The 12,239-nt window shown below is 44.1% G+C and overlaps 1 protein-coding gene across 7 annotated transcripts; it reads left to right on the top strand.

Moving 5' to 3' along the window:
* The first annotated feature begins 69 nt into the window (after nucleotides 1-69).
* On the top strand, nucleotides 70-10,723 carry mag (myelin associated glycoprotein). Of its 7 annotated transcripts, none has more exons than XM_049729346.2 (13): nucleotides 70-352; nucleotides 4,171-4,269; nucleotides 5,119-5,220; nucleotides 5,362-5,425; nucleotides 5,652-6,020; nucleotides 6,109-6,405; nucleotides 6,831-7,088; nucleotides 7,193-7,453; nucleotides 7,527-7,835; nucleotides 7,902-8,001; nucleotides 8,567-8,663; nucleotides 8,915-8,968; nucleotides 9,523-10,723. In XM_049729346.2, the coding sequence occupies exons 4-13, from the start codon at nucleotides 5,380-5,382 to the stop codon at nucleotides 9,676-9,678; spliced, it is 1,947 nt and encodes a 648-aa protein (XP_049585303.1). In that variant the 5' UTR covers nucleotides 70-352; nucleotides 4,171-4,269; nucleotides 5,119-5,220; nucleotides 5,362-5,379; the 3' UTR covers nucleotides 9,679-10,723. The 7 variants fall into 7 exon arrangements, with proteins under 7 accessions (XP_049585303.1, XP_068508164.1, XP_068508165.1 ...); XM_068652063.1 differs by having other exon boundaries at nucleotides 4,171-4,276; XM_049729344.1 differs by lacking the exon at nucleotides 70-352 and adding an exon at nucleotides 2,073-2,209.
* The last annotated feature ends 1,516 nt before the right edge of the window (nucleotides 10,724-12,239 follow it).

Raw genomic sequence — 12,239 nt, 5'->3', positions numbered from 1 at the left:
TCACCCCTCAGGCTGCCCTGCCCTGCCCTGTAGAGCAGTAACTTATATTCAACAGTTAAGATGTTACCAAAAGCCTTGCATGTACATTTAAAGGCTATTTCTACATTCAAAATTTCCAATTAGGAAAAATTGTTTGGCATGAGCTTCATCTACATGACATATATGTACACTAGATTGTCATCCTTCTGTAGCCTGTGAAGCAAAATGAAGCATTTTGAGTTTAAAACTGCTAGTAGGGCGTTTGAAAGTGGGCGGACTAGATGACATCACTCTGAGCGAGAGAGTGAGATGAAGACGAGGAGGACGACGACGCTGCCTCACACCCATCAATCCATCCCTTCTGGCTAATGAGGTAAGAGCTCTCATTTATTCAATATATACAATCAGCTGTCGAAAGCCTCCTTATTTTCTTTTTGGCATGTTTGTAGGCTGCAATAACTTACTGTTTCATATAAATGTTAAATTTCACTGATGTAGTTTCTATAACAATACAATAAATACTGTATTTCCCCCCCACATTTTATTTTTTTATAAATATATATTTGTAACATAGACTCTTGAAAATATTGACTCGACAATGACACAAAGTGCTAAAAGGAGAGCAGAAATTTATCATACACTGATTACTGCTAAATTTCTTAAATCTTATACACACATATTGGCGAGAGTTGATGAGGCAAATCAGTGTAATTCTTTTTTTTTTTTTTTAAATCGATATACTTATTGAAAGCGCTTACATAATGGCCCTCACTCCCTAAGTTGACCACCACTGCACTTGTGCAAAACATGCACTCTTCCACACTTAAAAGGGCAAACTTTTTCATTTGAATGGGACATTCTTCTTGTTTTCTTCCAACATTTTTCTCCTGTCAACTGGCATCCATCCATACATAGCTCTCGTCTGCACAAGTGTCCAGAGGCACAATGGCTCCTTTCTTGGTGTGTAGTTCTGTCCAGTAAGCCCCATCGTGCTCTCACAACAAGGCTGACAACAAGGGAATTTGTCGCCAAACGTACTTTTAAAAAATTGAAATTTTACAGAGTACGTGTCATAATCTAAGGTTTCATGCTAAGGCTACACGTTAAAGCGCTAACTAAGGGTGATCAAGAGGTGACAGGCAGAAAGAGAAAAAGGGAATTGTTTGGAGGGTGATCTCTGCGTCCACTTTCCGGTATTGTGCCGTCCGTGTCAGGCAGGCTTGAGTCCCAGAAAGAACAAAGGCTGCTATAGTGTGTTAAGTACACTTTTGGAGTTCCTAGCGCCCCCTTGGGAATGACTGCTTTGAAGGTCAATTCATTTCAAATTGACCTTACTGCAAAAAAAAATTCTATCACGAAACCGGATCAATGTTAAGTCACAAAATTGGCAGTCTTGCATTATAAAGTAAACATTGGAAATTGTTTGTCGTACGGAGCACATCTAATAGGAGTTTGCTATCGAAAATGTTTCACAGATTTGAAATTGAGCAGATCTGAAAGGACGAGAATCGCTCAGGATATTTGCAAGACAATTTTGGCATAATTGCCCACTTAAGATTCTTTCTGGAAATTGCATCATAATAATAGCATAATTGCCTAATTAATTATTTATGTTGGCCAAAAACAATAAAAACAAAACACAAGAAATCCCGCAAACGAGAAGGCCTCGTTGCTAAACCTTTGCGGATAACCGTGACTGAAAATCTATACAGACGTAAAAGGGGAAAAGAAAAACATTTTTAGCAAGCTATTTAGGCTAACATAATGCTAGATTGACCGGGCTTTATCAATACAAACTAAAACGTGGCTAATAATATCAATCACGGAGCTCAGTAATAATCTGTGTTTGACGCAGGTACCCTTCGAACCTGCATCCTTTTTCTTCTGTTCAATTATATTTCAATTTCATCTTTTAAAATAAAAAAGTGAACTCCATTCAAATGTTCTCTTTGCTTTTTCCATCAGGAAATCAATACATACTATACAGTGCGTCCCTTTGTGGCCAATGCCCGAGGCACGGGGCGAACAATGCCGCCGCACTGAAGGAGCGATTGTCATACAGTTAGGGGGAAGGGGGGGGCTGATGCGGGGGTCACGGTGGTGGGCGTGCGGATAGCGTCGGGGGGCCGGGCCGGGCCGCGCGGCCCCGGCCGGGGCTTGGTACAGAGAGTGGCGCCAGGCTTCTTTGCGTGACAGCGTGACAGGGAAAGAACTCGCCTACAGTGCACAGGTATCTGTCGACCCTTTGTGTCTGTGTTGCGAGTCACCTTTAGACTTTGTTTGGTGTCAGTGTGATGACGGTTATGCTAGGCAGAAGACCTTGTAGACTGCATTCCATGTCTGCTCTGTGCAATTTCGCCTCTGTCCTGCTAGGCTTGAACTCTTTTACTGTGTTTATCATTTATCCGTCGACAAACCAAAACATTTTTTACCATTTTGCATGCATTTGTTTGAATTTGAAACCGATGATTTATGCTGGTCTGGTCTGCATGATATGCAGTATAGATGCAGAAATCCAGTTGGACCTTTTTGAAGTCAAATTCAGAATTGCTTCAGAAGTGGCTCCTGTTAGAAATTCTTCCCATTCCATTCCTGGGGCGTCTGCTTGCTTGGCGCCATTTTTTGTTTGTATTTACTCACGTGTGTCGAAGCGGATACCCCCCTTTGGTTCCGAGCGGAAGGCAACGTTCCCAAACGGGTCGCCATCTGCCCATTGGCAACTCCGTTCTTGTTATGCGCTTTTCTGCCAAGTACGGCTCAGATGCTCTGTATGGCCACGCTTTACGAAAACACACCGGGGCTGTGCTCAAAATCACCATCTAGTCAGTCTGTCGGGGCTTCTCAAAGCTTTTGCACCAAGCGCCACTTGAAAAATATTTTATTTTCCAAGTAGCTCTCCTTACAAATACCTGGATAGCATTGCTCGTTTTGTCAGCCCATCTATGACATTTCCTACGACGTGGCGGTATTCCCAAATAAGATGGCACACCTTCTGTCGTCTAAAGATAGACAAAGTTTTGTCCTCGCCAACAATGCCAAACTGACATTTTGACTCATTCGCCGTGGATTTCCCAAATATAACCACGGCAAAGTAAAATGACTCGCCTTGTCTTATCTACATACCGGGCTAGCAGCTTTCACTGTAGCACCTCGAGTGATTGGAGACTGGCACCGCTCACCATTTGTGTGTGTGTGTGTGTGTGTGTGTGGGAGAGTTGTCATGCTTGAAGACCATCTGCTGCTCCTGGTGTATTTTTTTGTCTGGGTGGGGGTGCGAGGGGCTCTTAGCTTGCGTCACGGCCCGGCAGCAAACTGCACGCTGTGAGCGGGCCTGTTGCGGAGAAGAAAAAATAATTAATTAAAAAATTCCTCCAGTTATGCCGTGGTGCACAATGGCAGTCCAGTGTTTGTGCCCACAAGGTCTTCATTCTCTCGCACCCTCCGCAAAGTCCCTTTTAAGTCCACTGATGGGAGGTAGTCACAATGAAAATGTTCTTCTTGGCATAAGAGCAATTCCATACGTTGAAGTAGATTTTATCATCCACCAATTCCCCAATCATCCAGCAATCCAGCAATTTTCCGGCTGTACTACGTAGCAGAGCCATAAAAAGCCTGACGTAGTCAATGTTCGCTATCCAACTTGGATTTTTATCATTTCATGTCGACTTTGAGATTGCGAGATGGTGTGGTAATGTCCCACTTGGCACTGGCTTCATTGTCAGGACAATGGCGGCTATAAAAGCCACAGGGGCAGAATGAAGAGGAAGGTCACATAGCTGCGCAACCCACAAGCGTGCTAGCGCGTCTTACGCTAACACGCGTGTAGCGTAGGCGGGAAGCGGCATGCCGCATGCTAATACTCCCGGCACTCAGCATTCCCGTCGTCCTCGGTAGTTTACTCGACCTTATATGTTTGATTTATGAGCCGCTCGCTCAACTAAGCCTTGATTTGGACCAGTATTTATCTGCAACTTGAAGTTAGCCCACCCATCTTCAAACTAAGCGGAAGATCTGACTCCGTCACTCTTCCAAACGTTCCTCAACATACCGTAGAAATAAACAAGCTCTGCATTCTGCCCACACTTCATATGTTGCCGTAATGTGACTCAGTAGAAATGAAAAATCATTTTCGAACACTATTGATGACATCATGTCCATCACATAATGTTCTAACGGCTTTCTCTCTGGCAGTTCCTCTGCCCTCTAGAATTGCAACATCTCAGAGTGGTCAAGCGTGGACGAGGACAAGAGGCCGGTGAGAGAAGGAGCAGGAGCCTGGCGCTGAGGCTGGTATGAGGCAAGTGGTTTGTACGAGGAAAGCGTATGTTCTCGTTTGTCCGTTCGTCGCTCAATGAGGCCATTGTGAAGGCTGACGATGGGGCCGGGGGGGGGGCTCACCGCCTTTCGGCCTCGACTCACTCGACCGGCTCTCTGCCTTTTGTCCCGGTGCAGATGGCGTAGCTTGACGCAGTTTCGGGATTGTGTGGGTCCGGATATCTCAGGGGGGCGGATTTGATCCATTTTACCCCTTCCACACACAATGAATGAAACACATTGAAATGTGATAAAACACTTTTTAAAGTGTGTCTTGATGCCTGTTCTCACTCACTCGCAGGGAAAGAGAAAACAATTGTCAACGTCATTGTGTTTTTAGCAACAGCTAATATAGCCCGGGCTTTGTTGATCCGAGCTCAACATGGCAAACTCCACTCTCGGGCCTGCCATCTGGACACAGCGGCTGCCACGCGTAAATCCGACTCACTTTTGACAATACGGGACTACATTTCCCGCAGAAATGTTGTAAGGCTGTAGCGCGTCAGCACCCACCGCTTGACGGTCCGCAGAGCACAGACGGCGTCAGTAATCCACACAAAGCTGATGTGATGCGTCGACAGTACGAGGCTTTCATTGACCGAGTTTACGCCATGATGACGAGTGACTTCACTGATGCTCGCGTTTTTCCTTCTTTTGCCATTACACACTCAATGGCCACTATGATGTCATGCTGTGCGCGAAGCTCTATCAGTGATAGTTAAAATGGGATTCATGTTAAATCCTTAAGTGATGGGAAAAGACCTCTCCATCGCCGTTGTATATTGACTTCTCTGTGATTCGAACATATTACCTCTATTTTTGTAGAGAAGAAAGTTGTCAAGCCATCTGGGTGTGAGCAAACACCCACCAGTGGACCCCCTTTTCCTGTGAAACAGCTCTTTGCTTTGAATCATCACAATTCCCAAGGTATGGCAAGATATCACCAAAGCTTCAGAAACTTGAGTGTGAGATGGCGGAAGTGACTCACGCCGGTGACATTTGCAATGTCTTTTTTTTCCTCACATGGTGATGATGCACGTGTTAAAACGAACTATTTGTGTGATCCAGAGGTGTGGAGTGGACGCCATGTGGTGCTTGACGCTGTTCTTATCGCTACTGCTAATTATCAATGGTAAGAAATGCTTTGAAAGTCAAAACGGTCAAGAATATAGTTTTCTTGTGTTCAGGGGTCACGTGACCTGACGAGTCAGACTCACTGGCACTGAATAGCTATTAATGTTGACCTTTAGCCCCAAAAAGTGAGCTGCCGCTTAGCATTTATCATCAAATGGCAGTTCCATTAATTGCCACTTGAGGGCAGCAGTGAGATCGGGAATCACATAGTGTATATATTTCAGATGTCAGCTCCCAGTGGAACGTTTGGGTGCCGCGGGACATCTCGGCTATGACCAACACCTGCGTGGTCATCCAGTGCACCTTCATGTACCCGTCGGGCGTCAGGCCGTACCGCGGCGTCCACGGCATCTGGTACTACGGCAATCCCTACCCGCAGCTCTTCCCGCCGGTGGTGTTCAAGACCCGCACGGACGTGGTGCACGAGAGCTACAAGGGTCGCACCAGGATGCTGGGTGACCTTCAGCAGAAGAATTGCACGCTGCTCATCAACAATGTCGGACCGGAGCACTCGGGGAGATACTACTTTCGCGCTGATCTCGGCGGGGCCAACGTGTACACCTTCCCGGATTTTGCTGATCTTAAAGTTCTGGGTAAGACGCACATAATAAATTGATGATTAAGGTTAGAGATGAATGTATCACCGCATCAAGTCAAAGCGTAATGCTGCTCTTCCATTAGAACAACCCAACATCGACGTTCCGGATGAGATCGTGAGCGACGAGAGCTTGACACTGACTTGCTACGCCCCCGACAACTGCCCCGACATGAACCCCGAGATCCAGTGGATGTACACGGATTACCTGCCCGACCCCGAATTCAGCTCCGACTACATTGAGGAGGGCAACACCGCCGTGCAATCCAGCACATTGGTGTTCACCCCCAGGCCGGTGCACAATGGCCAGCTGCTGGGCTGCAGGGTGTACTACCCCAACACCACGCTGGTCTATGAAAGGCTGGTCTCTCTGGACATCAAATGTAAGTATGAAACTGCCAGCGCATGTCCCTGCAATTGCGCTTCTCGCTTATCAATTGTGGATTTCACTCATGAACATTTTTGGGGGCAATCTATAGCATCAACATGGAAAGATCATTTAATGAGGTGCTCTTCATATGAATTTAAGCCAAAAATATTTCTCTTTGTGGCAGGCGCAATGTCTCCTGAGAAACACCTCTTTCTGTAATGCTTTAAAATGCCACCAGATGGCGCCAAAGTTCCCAGTAGGAATTTGGTTCAAGGACATACTCTAGTGTTTTGCACTTGAGACAGCAAAAAGAGAAGAAAATTACTCATAAATCAAGTGACCGTCCATAGACAAAACATTTGAGGTCATTTCAAAAATGAGTATGTACTATAATCTCAATGTCTGATAAAGGGCAACATTGTCTTTGTGTCCGACCAGACGCTCCGCGTTCAGTGTGGGTGAACGTCTCCTCGGAGGTGATGGAAGGCAGCTCGGTGACCCTACACTGTGAAGTGGACAGTAACCCGCCTGCCAGGATTTCCTGGAAGTTTGGAGACCAGGAACTGCTGTGGGACACTGCGTCCAACCTGTCGCTCACATTAGATGACGTGACGCCGGCAGAGGAGGGCGTCTACACCTGCATTGGCGACAACGGCTACGGCGCCATGAATACGTCACTCTACTTAGCCGTCAAGTGTGAGTTTGGTTGCCTCCTGTTCAATTTCTCAGCAAGACCAGAGGCCTGATTTGTTGACATTTTCCAAGGTCAATCTGACCTGCCGCCAACTTTCTGTTCCCAGACCCTCCCCGCGAACCTATCGTCAACGACTCCTTGACTGTGCAGGCGGGCTCCTCGCTGACGCTGCACTGCAGCACTCAGGGAAGCCCGCCGCCTACCCTCACCTGGCTAAAGGACGGCGAACTGGTGGGCACCATCACCGCTGATGAGTTGTCCGTGCTGGAGCTTGAGGACATCACACCGCAGGGTGACGGCCAATACCGCTGCCTGGCTGAGAACGAGCACGGCCGTGCCAGCAGCTCCCTGAACATCACTGTGGAGTGTGAGTAGAAAAATGGTTGGTTTTCCTCTGATGTTTTCTGGGGAACTAACTGGGTATTTCCACGCCCTGCTAGATGCTCCAATCCTTCTGGACGAGTCCAAATGCACAGTAGTGCGGGAGGGCGTGCAATGCGTCTGCATAGCTTCGGGGAACCCCGAGCCCACCATCGAGTTTTACCTGCCCGACTTGAACATCACCATCAACGAGACGGAGGGCCGCTACAACTTCTACACGCACACGGACGGCCAGACGTCCACGGGCATGATCAAACTGCGAGAGAAGGGCGAGCGGGCCAGCAACGGCGGCCCCGCCGTCAACGTCCACTGCAGCATCTCCAACATGTACGGCAGAGATAGCGTTCTCCTGGAGCTACAGCAAGAGAGTGAGTCGTACACTTTCACTTTCTTTCAATGGGGGAATATCGTGGTAATTCTGTCTGGCTTTCCAGAGAAGTACCTCATGGCCGTTATTGTGGGCACAATCGGCGGCGTGGCGGTCATCGCCTTCATCATCGCGGCAGTGAGATACGTGGGCCAAAACAATAAGAAGTGAGTACCGGAGGATAAACCACAAGAGATGTAAAAAAAAAAAAAAAAAAAAAAAGGAAAACCAAGGAAACACTTAAGCCTCGTCATCCATTCTAAAACGCACTGACGCCACTTGTGTGAAAGAGTGATTGGCGGGGATGTGAGTATCAAATCCTTGGATGTCTGCTTCCTGGTTGAAAAAGATCCAAAGGGGTGTCACGGTAAAGGCCTTCAAATTTCTCAGTACACTCTTGTTTTTTTTGGCAGATCGTTACACCCCTTATCTGTTTACTATTCTGCAGGCATGATTCCCTGCTCTTACGCAGCTTTTGTATCCTTCACGCAACCTTTTCTAAAAAAAAAACAAACAAACTAAATTGCTTTATTCGGACCCTGCCTCAAATTAAAAAAAAAAAAAATCACCATTGACAATTTCCCCTCCGCGACTAACGGCATAACCGCATCACCCAGCCAGCGTAACCCGACGGCACTTGTCCTTTTAAAATGGATGCCCAGGCTTTGCATTTTAGCGTCGAGGTCCGAGTCTGACAATGTGACTCCGCCCCTCCCTTCCCCTCCATCCCAGAGAGAATGGCATCCCTAGGCAGGACGTGGTCCTGGAGAACCCCGCTTTGTACTACAGCGCAGTCAAGAAGGACAAACAAAATCTGAGGAAGAAAGTGGTGAGACATGATGATGACTCTCACGATGACGCGAAGTAAGATGTTAAGTCAAACTAGCTGTCGTCGTCGTCGTCATTGTCGCCCCCGGCCCGCTTTCCACGTGGCGAGAGCTCTCACCCCAACCATGAACCTTTTGGAAAGGCACTGTTTTTCTCTTGCTTTCATCGCTTCTCTGCGTTTTATTCTCCCCCTTCTTCTGTCTGTCTGTCTGTCTGTCTGTCTGTTTTTTCTCTCCCTTAACTCCTGCACAGCTTAAGACAGAGCTGTTGGGCTCAAAGTTTAACTCCATTCTAGAGGAGAGCACGGTAAGGTTCCTTAGTCCCAGCGATCCGCACATCCTGGCATAGCCGCTTTTGTATTCTGTACGCCGTTCTGGGTTGATTTTCGACGCCAAAGTGTCGTCTGCATGGCTGCTGCCTCATGGCTAACGTCCATCCTTGCCCGCCTAACATGTCTCAAGTCTCCTTGTCCCACCAATAACTATGTATTAACTTCTTGATGTTGCATGCAATAAATAGCCAGTAGTCATTTGGTAGTCTTCTGGTGACTATACACACAAAATAGTGCTTAGAATTAAACAGATTAAAGATACAAAACATACAGATTTGTTCTTGGAAATGTATGCATTTTTTTTCTCATAAAGTATGGTTTTGTAATGTATCTTTAAAATGTAATAATTTTATCCCAAAGTATGTTTTTTATTGGAATAATCCAATTTTATTTTCATGTTATTATAGAATAAAGTTCATCAGTCTATAAAAATGGATCCAAATATTTAAATTGCCACTTTGCAAGCAAAACGTCAAATGCCCACTCCAACCAAAAAAAGTCAAACAAATTGTTTTTGTTGGTGCCACAGGGAGAAGACGGGGATTTCCAACCTGCAAGCTCTTTGGCAAGCTTTGAGAGGCGAGAGCTAAACTACGCCGCTCTGGAGCTGGGTGGGTCCAGGGAGGGAGCGCCGGGGAGGGGGGACGACAGCAGCAGCAGTTACGCAGAAATCAAAGCCAAATGAATCGCGATCCTTCCCTGATGCCTCGGCCACGCGAGACGCAGTTGCAGTTTTAGTCTGATTTTTTTGACGTGTAATATTATAAAGCTTTTTTTTTTTCATCAAAAAAAAAAAAAGCCTTATGAGATAACATGAAAAATGTTTTTATGTACAAGAAATTGTCGAGAAATTTGAGTAAATATTGATAAAATCAGAATTTTTAGTCACAATCTTGTGTTATCACAAAAAAAAAACCCATAACGTTACACACCTGATCTTTACCATTTTGTTTGCGTCATTGTCACTGCGTCTGCTGCCAGTCAAAGCATGAGGGAAAGGGCAAACTGTCTTTTGTTTTATTTTGTGACATGTTTAATGTCACTCGAGGGTTTCCTCCCACGCAAGATCAAAAGGGTCATAAATTAAATGACCATTTTTCAAGGAAAAGAAGCTAAACTGCTCTGACCTTTTCAGGCCTCTGTATTTCATTTCTTTTGCCTGATAGGGTAAAGACGGAACCTTGCGTCACTATTTTTTATTGTATTTAACGTGTACAGTAAACAAAACGGTTGCCGTCTCCTTTAAGAGTCTTTAAAAACGGTCCGAAATGTAATCAAATTGTTCTTTTTGTATTCCACCTCATTGTCTGGAACGCTCGCTTCTCTGACTGATGGGAAAAACGCAACGCAACACAACACACTTTTCGAGTGTTCTCTCCTTTCGACAATGTGCGCGTACGTGTGCCTGTTTGTGTAAATGTGTTGAAACTGCTGAAAGACGATGGCTTTTTGGGCGTTGTGTGGATGGATGTTCGCATAATGTTGCATCCGATGTTTATGTTGTCAGAGATAGTTGAACTAATAACACACTATAGCAATGCTAAACTAAGAGCCTAATTTGATAACCATGGTGTCGATAACATATTAATGCATATGTATAATCGTGAGTGGGATGCCAGTGCAAACAATACAAAGTTTCCAAAATTGCGCCAAACGTTACACTTATTGACCATATACTACATGTTGTCATTATGGCCTGTCAAATATTAAAGGGATACCCCAGTTGTCAATTACTTGTCTTTTTCCACTGAAACTCAAAACTCACAGGATATTTTTATTTTTGTCACTTAGTAGGGAGGCCATAAAGTAATAATAAGAAATAGGGCTGTCACTATTGAATTATTTGTCCTAGAAATGGAGTTAAAGTTAAAGCAGTTTGACATTTTTTATTTACTTTTATTTTTATTGACTATTTCCTTGGCAGCTTTCATGATACACTCTCCTATTTTAACACTATTGAACATCGAATATCACAAACTGACTTATGAGAGGACCGAAACAGTCATAGAATACTCAACTATATAGCATTGGCGCCCTCTGCGGGAAACATGTTGTACTGCACCCACCCCTCTCTTGCTGTCTTTTGACCACCACTTCTGAAACTCATCTGCTGTTCCCCACGACCTAATTCACCTGGAAACTGTCAAATAACTCCTAGCGCGGATTAAATTATCTTTACAAAATAATATTAATTATTCATAATTAATAATAAAGAAGGAAACGCAACGTGCAGTACCTTTCAAAAATATATTGGCAATAGACGACGTGGAACCTCAACTCTAGTAGTGCAGGCAGCACTTTTGAGAAAATATGCATGTCCAACATGATGCTATAATATGTTTGTAATATAATTGTAATTTAACACAATTATCTATACAAAAAACAAGCGCTGAAGTACGTGGCTCGTCCACTTGGAGGCGCTATCTTGCACACAAAACAAGCCTGCAAACATTATTTGTTCATTTTTCAGCTTTAAAAATAGTGAATAGTGCAGCAGAAATGAATACAACCGAGTGAATGTCATTTAGTACGTACTTCAAGAAAAGAGGCAGACATTCGGATTGTAAAGTTCATATTTCGTCACATCGTTATTGAACGTTAATGATATTAAGTCGATGACATGAATTTTGAAAGGTAAAAATCGGATTGTCGGTATTTTTAAAAACAAGAAGCTTTTGCACATGTCATTGACATCAATACAAAAATACAAACTATTCCGAACATGTGCCCAATGCAAACCTGTCTTTCTAAAGATGGCAATGTTTCGCTCAATAATTTGATCAAAATTTAACAACAGCTTTGTCCTAATATTTGATTTATTGGACAGCAAGATAGGTACATAAGCAGAATCATAAAAATATACAAAATGACATTTCAAAAACGTTGGAGTATTAAATCAAAGAAAATACACAAAAGGAAAAGAATAGCAAAGAATGATAACGTAGCTTCTACTTGTCTGGCAATATAACGAGAACATTCGATGAAAGAAAATAAAAAGATAATATCATATACATTTTAATATTAATGTTTTAAAATAATTAATGAACTCAAATTAAAAATACTTTGTCAGACAAAAATTCACAGTTATACAAAATCTTATTCATAAAAGAAAGAAAAAAGTAATTCATGAAAATAAATTATACATCAAAACTAAAACAAATAAACAAAGAGGGGCGCATTTTTTTTGTAAAGTAATAAATCCTTCAAGTAAGTTGAAACGAAATGCCTATTGTGAGCATCTTGGTG

The sequence above is a fragment of the Syngnathus scovelli genome, chromosome 9, assembly GCF_024217435.2.
Source record: "Syngnathus scovelli strain Florida chromosome 9, RoL_Ssco_1.2, whole genome shotgun sequence".
Taxonomy (NCBI): Eukaryota; Metazoa; Chordata; class Actinopteri; order Syngnathiformes; family Syngnathidae; genus Syngnathus; species Syngnathus scovelli.
This window is presented reverse-complemented; position numbering and strand designations above follow the sequence as displayed.

Coding starts and splice junctions, on each gene's coding strand:
- mag (XM_049729346.2), top strand. CDS start 5,380: ATGTGGTGCTTGACGCTGTTCTTATCGCTACTGCTAATTATCAATG. Junction 8,002..8,566: donor GTGGGCCAAAACAATAAGAA/GTGAGTACCGGA, acceptor CCTCCATCCCAG/AGAGAATGGCATCCCTAGGC. Junction 8,664..8,914: donor AAAATCTGAGGAAGAAAGTG/GTGAGACATGAT, acceptor ACTCCTGCACAG/CTTAAGACAGAGCTGTTGGG.